Genomic DNA, 22,217 nt, shown 5'->3' on the forward strand with positions numbered 1-22,217 from the left:
AAATATTGTGAATAATGGTGTAATAATCATGCAACCTCTTTCAAGCTATATTTTTGTAATAGGTTTCAGTCAAAATTGGTATAGAAACTATTAGTTTTATTGTGTAGAAACTACTACTAGAAATTGGACAATAGCAGGTGCCTGAAAGCATTTTGGGAATGGCATAGCCAGTTTAAAAGTTATGTGTTTCCAAAGTTTAAAAAAAAATTACTTTGATTATATTTGAAAGTCTCTTGTGTCACATTACAATTTTTGTTTCTTTTTCTGTGAAAATAAACTTGTTTATGTGTGACCTGAGGCTGAAGAAGATCTACATCACTGGCTGCTAGTGATTGTGACATCAAATGCTGTTCCAATGTAAACATTCTTTGCAGGTGCTTTTTTGTTTCAAAATGTTTAATTTAAAACACTGGTTTGTTTTGAATGGGAGTGAATAATGGAAAATTGAAATATAAGAGGTAATTTGATGTTACAGGAAGTGTAAATGTTATATTTATTTATGCAGTTCGACAATTATTGCTGTAAATGGATGCTTGAAAAATGAGAAAACTATCTACCTGAAAATTGAGCAAACATTCATCATGCACACAACTCATTTCCTAGTGACATGATAACACTTTGAATCATCAGGTAGGGGTTATCAGGTCAATAGGAAGCATAGTTGCATGATAAACACAAAATATCAGGTTAATATCTCAAGGACTTCTGGGAAAAAAAGTAGGGAAAACAAATTTTCATATCTCCCAAGTTCAAGGGCCATAACTTGTCAAAAATGGGTAAATCGCCATGAAGTCGCTGTAATATTTTACACTTAATTCAATTTCAAAAATGAAATCAGACAACAGACGTCAAGACTCTGACTTGTTTATTATCAGCTCACTTGGCACCTTGTCGACATATGTCAGGACAGTATTTTTTCTTTGGTGCCAGACTGTACATCGACATGTCGCGTTGTTTGCTGTGACTAGTCAAGTGTTGTTTATCGTTGACCACATTAATTACAGTAATGCCAGAAAATACTAATTAATATTTTCATTTTAACATAACGGCACATTATCAACTACTTAATAATATCATGTTTTTAATGAAACATACAATTGTTTGGTTTAAATTTTATTACCGGAAGTAGTATTTTACATAGAAAAATTAAGATTGAATAGAGTGTATAATTTGGAATTTTTCAGATTGAAAGCTGAACATGGCAAAATTTTCACTTCTCCTATTTTTATCACACTTCTCACCTTTCTTCTGGGAAGGGAGAAGTCACTTCTCCTATCTTGTAGTCCCCTACCAGTCTGTCTGTCTGTCTGTCCATCCATCTCTCCCACATGTTTTCTGGATGTTTTTTGCAGGTTTTGAGATATTGAGCTGACATTTTGTGTATAGCTTTATCACGTACTGTTACAGATCAAATATGACTTTCGACTTCTCACTACTGCTATTAACTTGGCGACTTGAGTGGACTTTTGGCCCCCAAAAAAGGCCAGCAAGATTTAAACAGAAACACATTTAATACACAACCACTGATATTTATACAGAAAAACATAAAAACATTTTTGTTAGTCAGCAACATCTTAACAATGGCAACAAATGACAAGTGTTTTTCAAAGGGGGATTTCAATAAATAAACAGTACACAGGTAAGACAACTAAGAAACACTTCCATTCCGTTGTGTCTTGTAAATGATATGTTCAATACAAATTTAGTAAATGTCGATACAAAATTCTTATAGCAATGTCAGTGTGCAAGTTTCAGTAACAAGCTAACACTACTTACAACAAAAATCACTATAATATTTGCATTCTGACAATACAAGTTGATCATACACAATAAACTGTTACTTGAGTCACATTGTGAAAAAACAAAACATACAGAGATTGAATGAATGAATGAATGAATGTTTAATGACACCCCAGCACAAAAATACACATTGGCTATTGGGTGTTAAACAAAGGTGCAATGAGGGAAGGTTATTTAAGATTTCTAGATAAAAAAATATCTGTTTAGGCCTCAATAAAAAAACTGTATGTTTCTGGGAAATTGACCCTACCTACAAATAAGAGCCAAACCTAATTTTGTTTTCCAATATTTAATATAAATTTTTTTCCCTTAAAAAAATTTAATATAAAGGTGACAACATTTTTTAAAATAACCAACCTACCTAACCAAATGTTTTTCTAACACATTCCCGGAAACATAGATTTTTTTTTTTTTTAGGTCTTAACACCAATTAATTTAGTATTGTTTCAACGTCAATAACTTCTCTGATTTCCTACAACTAAAAGTTACTTCCTCTTTGGCAACAACACATAATTAATACTTTTTATTAATAAATCAATATTTACATCTCATATGTTCTATATACATAACTGAACAATACAGTGTTCTTTATGGAAGACATGTCAAATACATTTCAAATATCTTTGAAATGTACATGACGGTAGCTATTTTTGAATTTGAAATGACTTCAAGCAAGACCTTGGATAAAACTTGTTCCTTAAAATATTAATAAATTGTGATTTATTCAGATTCAAGGTTAAAAATGTAAGCAATCCAGGAATGACAGAATGAATACAGAACCATTAAATGTAAAAGAAAGTAACAAAACACAAACCTCCAGGCAAAAAAAATCTTTCATAAGATACTGAAACATTTACCCTAAATAAAAATCAACAACAAAAACATATTAAACAACTGTTACTGTTGATCACAAAATTACACACCAAATTAAAAAGGACGAAGATAAAAAAAAATCTGTCTTAGTGGTGTAATACTAGTTACCGTACATACTTTACAGTAATTTCCTGCATATTTCCCGCTAAGCTGGATAGCTCACAACTAGGTTTTGTTTAATTGTACAGTTTGCCTGAAATGAGAATTTCATACTGCCCACATTTTTTTAGCTCTGAGAAACAGAAATAGTCATATAGTCCACATTGTCAAATAATTTACAGAAGTTATTTTTATGTGTTTTAAAACATACAACTCACGAGCAATATGCAGGAAATTTCAGTGATGTCATTGTCTATTATACAATGAAGTATATCTGTATGTGCCAGATTCAAATAATCAGATAGTCCCAGTTTCAACGCGAAACCAGCACCATCATATCAACAATTACTTATAAAAGCCTTCTTAAAATACCATTTTTCCAGATTCAAACTAATACATTATAAATTTGTGTAAAAATATGAAGGCAAAATGACAGATCATTGTCATTCCACGACTTCTATCAAATCATGTAGACCCATCTATTTTAAATTGTAACAATGAACAAATAAGATAGGATGGAGAAATGGAAATCACTCTCTGAGTAATAGTTTCATTTTTAAAAAGGTCATAACCAGGGGTGGGAATTGGTGAACTGTAAAAAAGAGGAAATCCCGAGGGGTCCCGAAAATTCTTGAAATCCTAGGTTAAAATCTGTGCCATCCGACACATTTTTGAGGAAAGGACGATTAAAATGTGAGCAAACGCAATGTTCCATGAGGAAAACAGCTGATCCAAGGAGAATTCCCACCCCTGTATAACAGAACAAAAGAGATGTCACTCTTTAAAAAAAACATTATTTGCTGTTAAGTCTTACTAACAATTTTAGCAGTGAATTAGTTGGCACTTTTTACTTTTTTTAAATTAAATATTATAGTGAAAAAAAACCCACCTAGGAAACATTAGACCTGAACAAATTTGTCTGGATATTTTTTGGTGATAAGGTTTAAGCAAACAATATACTTGTAAAAACTTTGTAGAACTAACAAACAGTATTATCTTTTCCATGGAAATATTTCATTAACAACATACTGCTGTGTTTTTGAAGCTGGGTCACATGGCTGTAAATGAAGTCGCTCATCTTTTCCAATCTCTACACACTTGTTGTGATCTTTGTTGCGAATCAGTCCAGTGTTCTGGAAAACACAACAACAAACACTGAAAACTACTGTGACAATTAGCTAAACAAGCATTCTCAGAGTACTGCTAAAACAATACATGTCACCTACTGGGCCAACTAATTTTTGTATCTCCTAAATTAAAGGGCCATAACTCTGTGATAAATGGGTAAATTGCAATGACAGTTGAACTTAATCTGTAATAGAACATGATAAAAAATAAACACAAAATTCAACTCAATATCTTAAGACATTGCCAAAAAAGAGAAGTCTGGAATTCCTCCTCCCACCCCACCCCCCCCTCTCATTAATCCTGTTAAGTTCAAGGGCCATAACTATGTCAAAACTGGGTAAATCAAGGTCCAACTTGATATGTAACAGTAGATGGTAAAGCTATATATCCGGAAAACTACATGTGGGACAGACGGATGGATAGATAAACAGACAGGATGGAGGTGAAACCTATAGTCCCCTCGGGTTGGAACAGTAAAAGACTAATAAACACAATGAGACCGGTATTCCAGAACTGCTCTCGGCGAGTAGAACATTTCTCGGCAAATTATTTCCAAAATATGCTAAACCATCAGATATTTTCCAACAAAATATTAATTATTAAACCAAGTAAAATAAAATTTGCCAATAATGAATTTAAGGAATAACGAAAAAATCTGGCAAGTGGTGTCAAATTTTTACTAGTTTCTAGTTTAGAAAAGTTTATGTCTAGCTTGTGAAAAATCACAGAACAATGAAAAATGTCCGATTTAGAGGAGGTCCAGTATTGAGAGGTTTCACATTAGAAGAAATTTCTTAGGTGTACATACCATGCCAACTGCCATATTACAGAGAATTGAAATTATTTCTCAAAATGATATGCTGTCATTGAACTACAAAGAACTGTTAAAAGGTTAGAGATAGATAAGAGACAGTAAAAATGCTTCACCTCATCATAATTCCAAGGTCCAGTGGGTTGGACATCACAGAAGTGAATATGCAACGTATCACCATTGTCTGATTCAATACATCGCTCTCCATAACCTATCTGACCTTTGGTGTTTATTCTGAATAACTGAAAGAAAACAAAAATTGAATTTAAAATAAAATATACGAAATATAATTTATCAACTGTCAACAAAATATTTACACAAATAATTCATTTAAAAATATGTGCTACACCCCAAGATTGTGAATGTAAAAGCATATACACCAAATTTTATCTTCTCTTAATCACATTAGCATAAACATTATGGCAATACTAAAAAAATTTATTAGCATTGTACACTGAATTTGAACAGAGATCATCAAAAAATTCCCCTATCCGTAAAAAATTAATTACAGCATCATTAGGAGATCCTGACTGTGGGATGGTGTATATAAAAGATCCCTTGCTACTAATGAAAAATGTAGGTTTTCTCTCCAAGACTATGTCAGAATTACCAAATGTTTGACATCCAATAGCCAATGATTAATAAATCAATGTGCTCTAGTGGTGTCATTAAACAAAACAAACCTTTAACATTGTTCAGGATAGTCCTACAAACCACAAAGCCATTTTGTTTTTGCCCAACAATCAAAAAACAGTCTTTGGTTTTTTAAAATTTTAGATGTGCTTATAATTGATTTTAAAAGTTGTCCATAAAAACTTATGATTGGAAAGAATCTTAAGCAAATGAATGACAATCCTCAAGTGAAGATATCAGAGAAAGCTAATAATTCATTTCAGTGGTCATGTTGGTTACATGACATCAATAGACAGAGATTATTTAAATATTTGTTTTGGTTGAATATAATTTGAAATCATATTTTCACAAAATATGAAACGGTGAATAAATAAAAAGTATGATTTAACAGATCATTAGAAGACATAAAAATATTTGACAAAAATACATCAAACTGTCTATTTTAGTATATACAATTATTATATCTTACAAAAAGAAAGAAAGAAGAAGCAAGATTAAAAAAAATATATACCTATTTCACATTCCATCTGCACATGCGCGAGAAGAGTGCCCATCCCTTGCCGAATTAAGACTATATCCAGGTGATTTAGCATTTTTGGGGGCATGACCGACATTTGTCGTGAGCATCATGAGTAGCTTCCTAGGAGATGTGAAACTCTGGCGACTAACATGTACATATTTCATATCAGATGATATAATAGCCATGAAAGACTGTCAACTGAAATCTACAGTGGAATGGTTCAAATCAAAAAGCAGTTCAACAACTTGGACAAAGTCTCTGCGACTTGTACCTGAGGGCTGTGAAACTGATGAATTACAAAAGCATATTTTATACTGGATGGTGTAATGGGTGCAAATAACGATCTACTAAAGTTTACATCGGAATGGTTTAAGACCAAACGCAGTGAAACAACTTAAGCGAGTCTCTGGAGTCTCCTGTCTAGCTCCTGTCTAGGGCTTTAAAATATTGTTCCTACAGGCCTAATTCTAATGTTTTATTATAGTAGCTCAAATTTTATATGTATCAAATTATTTTTCTTCCAAACACTGAATGAAATTTGAAATAAGTGGGTGAAAAGAAATCCTGACAAGAATCCAGAATGTATTTATCGGTATGTTTTACATTAAATTATGTTATGGTAGTATAGATATCTGCATGTGCTCACCCACATACACATTAATATTATTATAAACCGTATCCAATATTTATTGTGCATGAAGTCAAAACAACGGTTTCTCAGATTTTAACATCTTTTTTATTTCGTGGGAAGCAATAATTCACAAACATCTCCGATTTATTTGTTGGATGTCAACAGAATTTTTAGGCTCCCAATTGATAAAATAATTAATAATTGGAAAATGACTTTATAATCCCTATCAGCACTACAGTACAAAATCTGTTGCATAATATGATTTAAGTTCCTTGATAACGTCTATGAGTTGCCAGGAACATGCGAATGCACAAATGAAATGTGAAATAGGTTTATTGGACATCTTAATATGCTGATAACAAGTCAATTTAAATTTATATTATTGCATTCAAAATGAAATAAACAGGCAAAGACACCAAGGACTCCCCATATAATAGAATGGATGTTAAAAATAAACAGGATTGGTCAAATAAAAAATATTTTATATTGTAAGAATCGAGTTACGGGTAGTATGTGTCAGATATGGGTTTTTAATGGAAGACGTCTCAGTCTCAAATGTCTCTGTGGCATTATTCCAAGTTGCATGTATTTGTGAATGTGATGATTAATATCTATTAAATGGTCATTTGTCAAAATTTAGATCTAAACTCCATAAATCATATTATTAACTAGAATATTTTTTCTTCTTCTGTAAGAAGCCCTTACGACAATCTTAAAACAATCAAAATAAATTCTCATATTTCAACTATTCAATGACATGTAATGTTTTTTCTGTAAAAAGGTTGGTCATACATGTATTTGGGTAATAACCAGGTAAAATAAAAAGGATTTTGGAAAATTCCCAATATTTTTAACACAAAAAGGCAGAGACCAACAGAGAAAAAAAGGGTTTAACTGTAACAGAAGGTATCTTTTGTCAAAATCATTATGGAACCATGTTTATTTTTCATACTGCTAATTTATGTTTTAATATCCACAACGTTGCTAAAGGGATATGTTGTAGGAATAGATTTGCCATACATTAGGGATGAGACAATTGTTTTAATTTTTGATTTGATTTTCATAATATTTGTTCCATGGTTTGATTTATTCACGATACTTTCCACAAGTAGACTGGCCGTAGTAGTCTATTACACATACAATGATGCATGTACATTTTAATAAACTACTAAGAACAAAACGTTTTATTTTTAATGATTAATGGTTGCCGCATTCCTACTATAGAGTGATCTTTACTGTAAAAATGTATTAAGAGGCAGTAAAGTTAAAAAAATAAAAAAGAGATCTGCTATTATTTAGAAAGGAGAAGAGACTTACTTTGAAGACTAGAAATAAAAACGTTCATAGTCAATACTAAGTGGGTCCAAATCATGGGTGTGATCAGGGGTGGAAAATTATTTTATAAATGTACTTGTCCGAGGGCAAGTAAAAACTAGAAATTTACTTGCCCTGAATTGTACTATACTTGCCCTGATTTTTATGTGATGAATGTTGAATTTTTAAGTGAATAAAATATATAAACATTTCTGATTTGCGTGGTCTTTATTTGTTTACTTTAAGCCACTGGTTTTGTTGAAGTTTCTGGTCCACCTTCAGGCGTATCAGATTTTAAAGACAGGATATGGCATGTACCCTGGGCACTTTGAATCCACTCCTTTACAGCAGCTCTAGGGCAGAAATCTCTCAATGTCTTGGGTCCATGTGTCATTATTGTCAGAGTGTTTTCAAGTGTCTCTTGGTTTAGAACAGTCCTGTGGTTCGTCTTGACTAAGTTCATACTGGAGAACATTCTCTCACATATAGCTGTTCACGGGCTCATTACAAACATCAGCTCAACTAATTTGCAGACGTGTATGTACTTTACGGGCTGATTTCTGAGCAGATGGCTGTATGTGTCAAAGACGGGTTTGTCACAAAAACCTTTGAGGTAACCCTTTAACAAGGTGAACTCTTGTGAGATCAGTCGTTTTTCATCTTCAGGAAAGAGCACAGAGAAATGTTCCAACAGGTCAGCAATATCATCTTTACCATAGACTGACATGGCTTCTCTTTCAACAGGCCACTGAGTGTAATCGATCAGTGATGATCAGGGTTTCACGCTGGAACACTAGGGACACATCTAATAAAATAGGCAAAATGTCCAACAAAATGAACATTGTTTTTAAGAATGGAGTTGTTATTATTTTGTTCAGCCAGCCTTTAGCTTTGGCACTTTGACTTGTCGTTCCTGTCGCAACAGACTCAAAGTGATGGATAATTGTGTGAAAACTGGCCCTCAAAGCACGCACAGCTCTGACCTTGCTAGCGAGCCACCTCACTTGTTTAATGTTACTGAGATGAAGCAACTCTGTGTTAAATAGCTCAGACATTACTTTGAGCTGTCTGCGCATCTTAGGGCTATAATCATAGAATTTGAGTATTTCTTTTAGTGTTTCTTCGAATAGAGTAAGGTTTGGTAGGTGTTTAACAGCATCAAGAATGCATAGTTCAAGTTTATGTGCTAAACATTGTATTGGCACCACGTGCTTGGCATCCGTACATATCTTTGCAACCACACCCCCTTTTGATCCTAACATGACAGAGGCTCCATCAAAATTCACACACACTAGACTGGGTCCAGGTCTATCAGGTGTCAGTATATCTTGAAATGAAAGTCCACAAGATTCAACAGCAGATTTTATTCCTGCTAGCATACCATCTGTGTGGCAATGTTCCAATGCCACAGTTCCAGCATGAAATGACAATGGCTCGCCATTGTTAACATATCTCAAGAAAACAGTCTCTTGTTCCAATACAGCACGATCTGTGCTCCCGTCACTCAATATAGACACAAAGTTGGACCCTTTGAGCCCTGGAATAAATTCTTTCTCTAATGAATTTGCAATTGCTTTTATGAAATCACTTGCTGCTTTCCGATTACGATATTTAGTACCAATATCAACATCAACACTGTCGAGAAGATCAAGATCTGCTTCAAAATCTGATAATGGTTTCCCTCTATATGCGGTATGAAATGCAGTTATAAAAAGTCGATCAAGGTTTTTTAAGAGTTTGGTCATCCAATGTTTTGAACGCTTTTAAAATAGCACTTGTATGTTGATCGTCGCTAGTGGAATAAGATCCGCATTTTGTTTTATTTGCTGTTCTACTGTATGATTCACATTCTAAATGTACACTAGAAACATCATGGCTCTTTAGGTAATCAATTCTAAAATTTGAACAACCATGAACAAAAGTATGTTTGCGATTTTTTGCATTAACGCTTGGGAATTTACAGCAAACAGAACATGTTAGCCTCGTAAACGACCCACGGAAACTGTTCCCTCCAACTCGGTATGAACTTACGTTCCCGCTTATCGTCATATTTTTTTTTCTTTGCTAATATTGTCTCATTTACCACGGTCCCTTTTCTTTTTTCACTCGATTTGCTGCCACCGGCAAAAAAACTTCTTATGGGTTTCTGCACCATGATAAAAATAAATTTCCACAAGGGAGACTACTCTAACACTACTGATAGGCGGTTACACGTAACTAATTAAAACACGTTATCGATCGTTCGTTATTTTGTTGAGAAAGTTATTCAATGTACTAGTTAAAAGTATTTTACCACATAAATACAGGTGAGCCACAGAATTTTTCCTAGCGTAAGGTAAGTATTAAAAACATTATAATAATAATAAAAAAATAAAATAAAAATCCTTACTTGCCCACGGGCAAGTTGGGTTACCAATATTTGTTGCCCGACCGTGAAATATTACTGTACACGGGAGTCGGGCAATGGTATTTTTCCACCCCTGTGTGATATATATATTATTATACAAGCTTCTGTGTCATACTGATTTTACAAAACGAGTTGTGTCAGAATTTGTCTAGTGCCCTAGTAAGAGGAAAATATAAACAACTCACATGCGAGTATAATTTCTTTATTATTCATACTATTATTCTTGTTTATTAATGAATAATGGCAGTTTCAAAATGTTTCAATAACTAGAAGGAGACGATGAAATGATGTCATATATCACAATACCAGTCCAAGTAGGACTGGGGATGTAACTTCATGTTAAGACGTCGCGCATCACAAAATTACGTCATTACCTGTTATTACACATGTGCTTTGTATGATTTTTACTAACTCGGTTATGTTGAACCATGTGGATAATAATATGGATGTATGATCCCATATGGGGGATATGATTACCTGGCAGACAAAATGGACTCTGCTTTCGAGTAGTGTTGGGAATCAGTAGGAATTTTAACAACTGATCACAATCGGTTAGAATTATATGGATGTAACAAGGATTTTAATTATAAAAATCATGCACCTATTGCCATGTTCACCGGAATAGACACAACAAATAGCTACTGTGACTTTTGTTAATCATTTAGTACCTGTTTTCTTTAGGTAAACATGAAGACAACCACCAAACCCAGCATATTTACATGGATTCCATCATCTAAACTGGAGAAACAATTAGTTAACATTTCAAGCCCTGCATACCAAAAGGGAAATACCGTGGTTTCATCATCCATGTTTGTGATGTTCTGAAAAAACATGTCTCTGTCTATACATTTGTGGTGTCTTTAAAAAACAACTAAAAAAAGGAAAAATACCATTAAAAAACCCCTGGGTCAAACCAAGTAATAATAATTCATGCACATAAATAAAAATGCATGACTGAGAACTTACCACCTTTTTTTGTACATAAAAAACAAAAAAGCACATTTAATTTAGTATATTTTATTAAAGAGATATACTGTCTACAATCATTATTCACTAGTATTGGATATGAATGCAACCTAAATCTATTTACTTAAGGCCAATATTTTTTTATTATCTGTTTACGATCCCGCCGATGTAAATTTTGCTCAAATATTTATTTTTTTTAAAGTCGTATTTTTCACTTTTATTTTTTTTGCCGCCGACTTCCACAAATAGCTCTAAAGAAAAAAAAAGAAGAGTTACCATTCTAGTCTATTGTGGCGCATTTCGTAAGGTAACAGTGAGAGAAAAAACAAATCATCCCTACTGATACACCCCAAACAGGTTCCCCCCTTCCCCCTTCCTCGTACCTTTGTGCACAAAAGTTCTTGTTCATAAATCTAACAATTAAAAAATACTGGCCTAACAATGAAATATTTACACTAAATTCTGAATGAAAGTAACTGTAAATGTATTATTAGTATAATAAAAGGCAGAAATAAACTAATTATTATATAGATAAGGATAGCAAGTATTTGTATACTGACTTACCACTGATGGTGGTGGGTTGACTGAGGTGGGTCGGGAGGATGTAAAACATTACTAGAGTACTGTGAAATCACTTTTATTTGTGGTGGTCTAATGTAATGTAATTTGTGGACTAGTGCAAAGAACAAATTTAAGAACACAACAAAGATATAATACATGTCTACTAAGATATAATGCATGTATACTTATAAGATAATTTATGATATTAAAGGCATATTTTCACAGACAACTGACCTATTTAATGGTCTAACAACGTATTACCTAAAAAAAAAAAAAAAAAAAAATTTGTTCCAAAATGTACTTCATTCAACCATCTTCATAACCACCATACTCCATTTATTACTGACATTTTGTAAAAATAATTGAATTATGGCAATGGTCCATAATTCAAAAACTAAAATTGCCGAGAGGGATAACATGGATTTCACTCCATCATGGTTCAGTTACGGTGATGCGATAGCTAGATTTGGTTTCCAACAATTAATGTAATTTTTATTTAGTATCCATTTTTAGAGTAATAAAGTCATTAAACCCGTGACAGTATGCCTTAAACTTTTTGATCCATGAATTTAAATACCCAATGAGATGTGTATTTTAGCAAAACCATTAAAATTGAAACCCACAAAAAATAAGGATTTCACAGTAATTAAATTTAGCATCATTAAATATGTCTTTGTCCCTATGGCATCACTACTTTCATTAATAAGTTGTGCTCACTAGCACTTCCCGATATGCAGTACACTGATTACCTATCACAGAGACACGCCTCACTAGGATTCAAGGTAGGATGTAATACATGGCTAATGAATCCATATTCAAAATTTGGTTCATTGTGATTAAAAACATAAATATGACATGAAATTACAGAAATATATCCGATGTTTATTGTGTATAAACCCAAAACAATGGTGTCCCAGTGTAATAAGAAACTCATAGCACTTGATCTGTATCAGGGCTTCTAGATTATGGTAGCCCCACTCTCGTGGCTAGTGATATTCCATGTTGGGTTAGTAAATAACTACTATCTCCATGCCGAATGGCTAGTGAAAAAACCCTAAGTTGTCAAATGCTGCATTTAAATATAGTTTGTAAATATGAATATCCTGCCTCCACCCCACCTCCCAAATCTAAAGGTTTTTAAGTTCTATCTTTAGGTGATATATCCAATTATTCCTGTTTGTAAAATTGTATTTTCTTAAAGTAGGGCAAATTAATTTTTAATCGTGACTAGTAAATTTAAAAAATCACTGATCCTATGGCTAGTGGATTTTTGAAATTTTTTTAGAAGCCCTGTGTATTAGAACTGATTTGGGATAATAAACAGGATAATAATCCCTTGGCATATCATACAACATTTATGTCCTCATGAAATACTGCCACCTGCTTTAAGCACAATGTGAACAAAAAACCCTGAAAAGAGACAGAAAATTTAATATTTTACACCTCCATAAAATGATTTCTTTTTTACATACCTGATTTCCTCCACCATGATGACAGTAGTATACCCCAATAGGGCCCCCATTCACACCCTGACCAATGACATCCCAGCAGCGCTGACCATGTTTCTCTTGGACCTGTAATACATGATGATAATTCAGTAGTTTAAAAGGATGAGGCCACTACAATGACTCACTCACTCACTCACTCACTCTCTCACTCTCTCACTCTCTCTCTCTCTCTCTCTCTCTCTCTCTCTCATATTTTATGATCAAACAAAACCCTTAACAATATCATCAGAAAATTTAAATTCATGGTTTTATTTCAGTTTATAAATATGGCTTTAATTAATTTATACAGAGAATACTGCATGAGTGGCTGTTAGATACCATTTATCTTACAACAACTTGTTAGCATCTAACAGACATGAATTGTAGTTTTCTATTTCTTACATATCTTCAACATCTTTTGCAACCCAAACTTATTTACAGCCTTAGCTCCGATAGTTAACTTACACATCACAGTGTAATCGATGTTAGGTTAACTTGTACCTCATTTAGTAATCAGTTTCGACTGCTTTTTTATTGAATGGTACGGCAATTACAACCTGTGCCCCGTTCCATGAAGCGATCTTAGCCCTAAGATCACCTTAAGTGCATAAGATAGCAATGCATTTAAGGTGATCTTAGAGTTAAGATCACTTCGTGGAATGGGACCCTGGTCAGCAGCCAGTCATGTGTATTTAAATTGTTATCATACACACGTGTTATTAATATTACCAAAAATATTGAATGATGTTCTCACCAATGGGTGCGTAAGAAAGTATTATATGCACCACATGTAATCAAATACATTTATGGTCTTACCTCCCCCCATGCCTTGTTTGGTGGCAGTGGTGGAAATCTGTCAAAGACTTCATATGCCACATTTTCCATAAACCACTTAAAGCTTTTACAGTTGTTATCTTTCTTGAATGCTAGCTGTTTTGTGAGATCTCCTATAGGATATCCTCGTATGGTGGGCTCTCGGGTGTAGAAATATTCTTTGTATTCATCATCCAGCCAAACTTCGACGACCCGCATATAATTCTGCAGAGGGAAAAAAGTTACATGGATGAAACAAACATAAAGATGTTTTTATGTATGTAATGAAAATAACAAAAACTATCAAGTAACACATTAAAAACAATGTCCTTTACATTGATGTGATAAAAACTACATTTACTTTGATTGAGCTTTAAAAAAAGTAATTTGTGTTTTAAATTTGTTTTAATACTGCGATAGAAAATCAGTATACCTAAATATAACACAGCCAGCAAAACCAACAGCCAATTGTATTAAATCAGGCATAATACTGAAAAAGAAAAATGCAAGGAAAATGGTGGCCGAGGTTCCTAATATAGAAAACAAAATCTTCTTGCTGTGTGAATATACACACCATGCAATGACAATGATGACTGACCATGTGTGGAAGCGAACACAACTCCTTTTCTCACTTAGCCATATTACAGCACCAGCAATCAATTTTTAAAACAAATTCTGTTAAATTAGTGTTAACCATAAATGTACCTACATAAAGAGAAAGGTTGCTAACGATATACTCACCAGTAGAATAACTGGAATTTTGTGACTAACTTTTCCAAAACCATAAGGCATATGATTTCTGTAAATATGGCCCACTCTTGAGCAGGGGACCCACTCTATCACACCACCACATTGCCAAATCTACAATAAAAAAAACATAAAAACTAAAAAAACAAGCATTCTGAGTACTTCTATATATACCCACACAGGCCCAACACACATTTTGGCATCTCCTAAGGACCATAACTCTGTGAAAAATGATTACATCGCCATGAAAGTCAAACGTGATCTATAACAGTAAATGATAAATTTATATACAAAATTTAAGCTCAATATTTTGAGGTATTGTATCTCCAAAGTTCAAGTGCCATAACTCAGTCAAAAATGAGCAAATCAACATTAAAGTCAAACGTGATCTGTAACAGAACAAGATAAAGCTATACCGTATACGCAAATATGTTCGCGAATAAAATATACCACGAAAATCGCGAACACGTTGATAGCACCGCGAATTTAATTACGCGTGAACTTATTTCTGATTTGGTATAATTTTCATGGATACATTAGACATTATTTACTGTATAATATATAGTCTTATCTCTACACGCCCAACCCATATCAGAATCAAACAGAGGTCCGCAAGGTGACGTGATTCTGTAAACCTGCCTGGTCACGTGGATTTGATCGAAGTGACACAGTTGCATTTAAGTGTTGTTACGTAACCTCAGTTTTGTTTGTTTTCTTTGTAACCTTGAATGGAAGTTTTGGGGTACCACCAATAATTAAAAGTTATTTCTTCTGATATTTATGTTTTTAAATTTTTTGTATCGCATGTGCGTGTTCCATCAATAACATGTCTTATCAGACATACATACAACACTGACATCTCGCTGACAGCATGTGCGTGTTCCATCAATAACATGTCTTATCAGACATACATACAACATTGACGTCTCGCTGACAGCATGTGCGTGTTCCATCAATAACATGTCTTATCAGACATACATACAACATTGACGTCTCGCTGACAGCATGTGCGTGTTCCATCAATAACATGTCTTATCAGACATACATACAACATTGACGTCTCGCTGACAGCATGTGCGTGTTCCATCAATAACATGTCTTATCAGACATACATACAACATTGACGTCTCGCTGACAGCATGTGCGTGTTCCATCAATAACATGTCTTATCAGACATACATACAACATTGACGTCTCGCTGACAGCATGTGCGTGTTCCATCAATAACATGTCTTATCAGACATACATACAACATTGACGTCTCGCTGACAGCATGTGCGTGTTCCATCAATAACATGTCTTATCAGACATACATACAACATTGACGTCTCGCTGACAGCATGTGCGTGTTCCATCAATAACATGTCTTATCAGACATACATACAACATTGACATCTCGCTGATCAGACATACATACAACATTGACATCTCGCTGACAGCATGTGCGTGAAATCGTCATTGAAAAGAGTTTGGCAAATGAAATATGGGTAATTTTGATTTTATTATAGGGAGACAGTCGCGAAAATAATTCCTTGCGAAAATGTAAAATGAAAGCCCGATCGCGAATTATTTTAGCCGCGAAAATATTTGCGTATACGGTATATAAAATTTCAACTCAAAATCCTGAGGCATTGGCAGTATATCAAAAGAACTAGTGAAATTGGCACTCTCTATGGTGACTGGTTCATGCATCAGTATACGGTGAGAACGATACATACCTTAAATGAGAGTTCATAGTTTTCGCCTCCCCATATCTGCATGCCTGGATCATAAGCCCCAAGCTCAAAGAAATATTTCCTGTCCATTGCAAACAAACCTCCTGCATGTGTAGGGGATCTATTAAAAAAACACACGATAATGAAAATATTTAATAATTGTACCATGTTGCTAAATCAGCACTGTGAGAAACACACCTGCTCTGTACTACATGAAATAAAGACAAACAAACACCATTAAAACAATACAATCAATATCACAATCTACTGTAATGTAATAAAACATTTAATATATATTATAAAGGAAAAAATAATCCACACCCTCAACAAAATGAAACATAACTATCCCTTAATTTATTAATCAAAATGATAAAATATCCATTAATTTATTATTCTACTTCAATCTACATGTAACAAGAAATTTTATTGGCTAATAAAATCCATTTGTGACATTATAACCAACATTAACGTGTCAGAAATATCGGGGATTCCTCAAGAGCCTAGTCCTATGCTATTTCTCGCTGTTTCGTTGAATGTTCTTACTTTTAAATCTGTTCTGAAGCAAAATGCATCTTCAATTTAATTATATAAATGCTGTTTATAAACCATATCAAATTATGAATCTTCACTATGTACTCATTATTGAGCACCCACCAGTTGTCGCGCCAAATATATGGAATAAATGAAATCGGTAATAATGGATAGCATTGTTGTTATTAAAACAAAAAAATTAGGAGCAACATGAGGGCACAAGCGCAATCACGTACTTCAGATATGAAAGACTGCAACATGTAGAGTGAACTCAAAATCTAGTTTTTAGCAGCAAGCGTGCAATACACCATGTCAACAGGCTAGAGCTAGAGGCCACTGGGGCTAACAACTAAAATGCTTAACTCTTAGCCTCCCATTCTCGACCACAAATCTAACGTAAAAACCCATTTTTGACTATATCAAGACACGACTTGTCTTCATAAACACAGATGTCAACATTAACAGGAGTTATCTATCTTGATTCTACGAATGCTAGAACATTAGTAGAATGAGAATTGAACACGTTGAGTGTATTTTGTTGACTAGTATTCGACATTAAGTTGTTATCACAATATCAAAAAGAATACAAAAACCGGTCTAAATTTGTGTAAACGTTATTGATGACGTTATGTGCACATGGGTTCGAATTCTTGCTATTTGTATATTTCTTTTAAAACAAGTTAGACTTGTAAAAGATGTATTTGCCAAAAAGATTTGCAAAAGATATATTTGCCAAAAATAACTGATAATACAGACTTTGAAGTAGATGATGGATGGGATTATTCACTGTCAATGGAAAGTGAAAATAAACTATGTGAAAGCGTTATAAACAATGATGCCATCGATTGTGATTGTAGGGTTTAAAGAAAATATTTTAAAAATATTAATTAAAGTTCTTCTATAAATTTTATTTTGGTAATTAGACTCACTAAGATGTCCTCTAAACCATGACACACATCACAAGAGTGTTACGTTAGTTGTTTTTTTACAATTTGAGGTTGAAAAATGCTGGTTCAAAATTACATATTTCACGTTGGAAACGTGGGTCAGTGATGACGTTTTCTGGTTGTAAAGCTGGGTGGATAAGAGTTAACTCACTTATAGGGCTCACTGTTGTAGGTTCTCGTGGAGAGCTCCTTCTGTGGCACCTGGCTCTCCTTGTAGAGAAAGCCCCACTCAAAAATACCACGGTGATGATTTGTCGTGTATACCGGATGATACCGGAAATTGTCCCAGTCAATTCCATCCACTATTGGAACAGCCATTGTCCTCCTGAATCATAAATTGTTTTTTATCACAACATCATATACAAGACTGCAAGATCAAACAAAATTGTTTCCTGATTTTGTTATTTATATTATCAATTTAGAAGAAAGTAAGGACCAGGGCTCATATGTTCTAAGCTATTTTAGCACTAAGAAACAGTAAAACCATTGTAGGCTATGACGTTACTATGGCGTGTGCTGTAGTGACGTCATAGCCCACAATGGTTTTACAATTTTGTAGTGCTAAGTTAGCTTTAAAAATTCCATGACTGTTAATTTTTACACATACACTATACACACTCACCCCGTACACACTGAGTGGGGAGTAGCTCAGTGGAAGAGCACTCAGCTGAGGTGCGATGGGGTTTTAGAATCAATCACCCTTTACTAACATAGGGTTTTCCCCCCATCCCAACCAGTGCCCACAACTACTGGTATGTACTGTCTTGCCTATGGGTAAAGTGCAAATAAAGGTTCTATGCTGCTTTTTTGGTAGACTGCAGTGGATTTTCTGTCTTTCCTAACCAAGTGTAAAAATAATATAAAACTCCAAAAAGCTAAGTTTAAAATGTGCTGAGGTGTTATCATACAAACATTCATGACTTTTCAAAATCATTATTGGTGAATTACTAAACAAATTAACCCAAAGTATAGTAGCCAGGGATGTGATACCTATTTTAAAATAAAAGCTGAAAATATATTTTAAAAGCTGAAATATTCATACAATATCTAAATAAAGGTACTTTTTAGCATTTCCGATCGAATCCAGTTTATTTTGTAAAAATTATTTTATGTAAAAAACAAGAAGGAAATTGGATAAAAAGCTGAAAAAATCACATCCTTTAGTAGCACATTTATTTACCTGTTGTGAAGAATACGTGTCAACAAGGGAGGTAACCAGTTCCTGTTGCACTCGCAGTGAGCATCCAAGAACACAATAACATCACCAGTCGAAACTTCGGCGCCTCGAGTTCGAGTCTGTATTAAACCAAGTCTCTCTGGATTTCTGGTAATCTTTACTTTTCCATTAAATCTTTTTACGTATTCTTCAAGTTTTCCTTTAAGGTCAGCTAAAAAAAGAGAATGGAAAGAATATCTGTTAAAAGAAATCTGCTGCTGTCAAAACATGTTGTGAACAAATATATCTACTGTCATCAGGTGACCATTCACGTTTAGTTAAAGTGCTGTTCCAGATATTTGATGTTTATAAGCACTTACTTACAGACAAAACGGCACATATCACATGCTTTGAATGGTCCATAAAGGTCTAATGGTGAAGATACAACATCTTACACTTCAGGTACTGACCACTTATCTAAATCATACCCACAACGATAAATCGTCTATGTGAATTAAGTAAATTAATAGTTATTGTATACAGAACATTTATCAGTAATTACTCGTAAAATAATCATGGGAAACAAAATTTCGGTTCTGTGATTTTACCGACACGCTTCCGGAAACGATCGTTTATCGTGAAAGCCGAAAGCCTGCAAAAAGTAACTTCAGTGAAACCTCTCCAAATTGGAACCTTTGTAAACTGGAATTCCCTCAAAACCGGATGTTTATTACGGTCCCAGTACAGAATTACTCTAAACCAGATACTAATTAAAACTTGACTTTTTACTTGGTCTGGTTTTGTGGAGTTTCATTATATTGTCAATTATTAAACAACAAAACACTAGTCACAGAGTAAGAAATTGCACTTATGTTGTGCGTCAAACCTTTGTCACTGAAATCGTCCACCATGATCACTTCTTTGAGGAGCTGTGGTGGAGATGTGTTGACGATGCTGTGCACTGTGCGGACAAGTGTCGACCAGCCTTCATTGTGGAATGCCAGAATAACACTGGCTGTCGGCAGTTTCTCCGGATACCACCAGTATTTACATCTGAAAAACCCCCAAAACATTGGGACTTGAAATAGAGCAACACTAAGTTTAGAAGCTTAACATTTTGTCTTTCAAATTTCAATCACATTTTAAAGTTATTATATAAAAAGGGACAGTCATATTGTGGGGAAACTTTTGTCGCATAGTGTTTCAAAATCTTAGGGAACCATAAATCCCGTCACATATTTTTTATACCTTGGTAACCGATTGTTCAGTTACGTTAATTATATTTGCATAAGCTATTCAATTACTTGCATTGAACTTATATTTTAATGATAATTTTACCAGCTAATACTGTAAGTTTAAGCAAAATAAAAAAAGTTAAAGTTTGTTTTGTTTAACGACACAACTAAGGTCGACGACAGTCACTTTTCACACCTTTGCTTTGGCTTCGTACACAATAAAAATAACATATCTACCAGTAATTTATTGATGATATATTTGACAAAAGGTACTTTTAATTTATTTTAATCTTTTAAAACTTAAAAAGAATTATTGTCCCCAGCACATTTTGACAATGCCAGGGTTGGGGTGCCCTGATTCATCGCTTCACAGAAGATGAATTAAATTACGCTTATAATGACCATAAACTGGTTACATAACGTTTCAGTTTTAAGAATGCTGGAAAAATTCCAGTGCAAACTTGCTATTGAAATTTTTTTGTTTGAACATTACTAATACACCTGGATCTGCTTGAAGAAAATAATGTGATTAAAAAATTGTACCTTTTTACGAAATATGGATTTCAAGTGAAATTACGGTGAAATATGTTACATTTATTGTGTACGCAGTCAAAACAAGGGTGCGAAGAGTGACCGTCGTCGACCTTACAATACATTGATTTATTAATGATAAATCATCGACTATTGGATGTCAAACATTTGGTAATTGTGACAATTAAGTATTGTCTATTATTTCTTTTATGTTCATCAGGGTATAAACAATAAAAATCATCCACAAACTGTGTGAATTGGTGAAGCCAGATGAGTGTAAAAGAAATAACAGACAATACTTATAATTAAATTTGAATCATACTTTCTAATAATAACACTAAAAGTTCATACTTAATTTTGATTTATTTTTGGTACATAAACAATAACGCTCAATAAGACAACTTGCCCATATAAAATGATGTCATCAATTATGATGTTCCCCGACGATGTAATTTTTACGATAATCGAGAAATTAAGAAACTCCTGTTGCTATATTTGGACCAATGGGATGACGTTATAATGACGTTCCCTGATGATGTAATTTAATGTAATGGGATGATGCTATGTTGCAATGGATGTAACGGAAATTTAAATAGAGAGAAAATAAGCTACAAATCTGTGCATACTCCTCCATTCTGGTATCAGGAATTGCCCGGTCCATGGCAATCTTATCGCTGTTGACCATGTTGAAGCCATACTCCCGCTCAGATTGCTGAGCTCGGCTCTTTTCTTCCATTGTGGTATACACTGGCTCCCCATATTCTCCTAATTAAAAAACAACACCACAAAAACATTTCAATCACCAGGCACTTAAAGTATTTTTACCATTAAAAAAACCTATGTTGATACAGTTTACTGGTACTATATACTATAAAACTAATAAATAAACATACATTAAAATGCTGATCATTGGGAAAACGCTAGGCTACTGAAGCAACTATAAAAAATAACAAAGCAACAAAGAAAAATGTACAAATTATACCAGGGTGTGCACTTTATGGTCGCCTGATCGCCCATGGCGAGTCAAAATAGTGTCGGGCAAGTCAAAACCGTATCACGTGTCACCCGCTTGGCGACCGAAAATTCCCGCATATTGTAGTATGTATCAAAATGCAAATAACTAATGTTTGTAAGAGATCGGAAAGTTATTTTTTATTTATTGTTTTCTACTGGTTTCCTATTAATATCTGCGCAACTAAACCCATACAGGATAATAGCGACCATTTCACAAGTATATCGGACAGTCTAAAACCATTCGGAATGCCTCAGCCGGTTTTGATTATGTATTCGGAAAACTTCAGCCACGTAAATG

General features: G+C 33.9%; 1 protein-coding gene across 1 annotated transcript in view; it reads right to left on the reverse strand.

Annotated features, from left to right (window-relative positions):
• Positions 1-850: 850 nt before the first annotated feature.
• Positions 851-22,217, reverse strand: part of LOC121371181 (N-acetylgalactosaminyltransferase 7-like) — a 32,022-nt gene continuing 10,655 nt past the window's right edge. The window contains exons 3-12 of the mRNA XM_041496887.1: positions 21,532-21,670; positions 20,026-20,192; positions 19,164-19,371; positions 18,135-18,308; positions 16,509-16,626; positions 14,785-14,904; positions 14,047-14,268; positions 13,216-13,317; positions 4,828-4,953; positions 851-3,905 (exon numbers count right to left, since the gene is read on the reverse strand). Of these exons, the coding sequence (XP_041352821.1) occupies positions 3,765-3,905; positions 4,828-4,953; positions 13,216-13,317; positions 14,047-14,268; positions 14,785-14,904; positions 16,509-16,626; positions 18,135-18,308; positions 19,164-19,371; positions 20,026-20,192; positions 21,532-21,670 (1,517 nt within the window). The 3' untranslated portion in view covers positions 851-3,764. The remainder of the gene's footprint in view (positions 3,906-4,827; positions 4,954-13,215; positions 13,318-14,046; positions 14,269-14,784; positions 14,905-16,508; positions 16,627-18,134; positions 18,309-19,163; positions 19,372-20,025; positions 20,193-21,531; positions 21,671-22,217) is intronic.

The sequence above is a fragment of the Gigantopelta aegis genome, chromosome 4 (assembly GCF_016097555.1).
Source record: "Gigantopelta aegis isolate Gae_Host chromosome 4, Gae_host_genome, whole genome shotgun sequence".
NCBI lineage: Eukaryota > Metazoa > Mollusca > Gastropoda > Neomphalida > Peltospiridae > Gigantopelta > Gigantopelta aegis.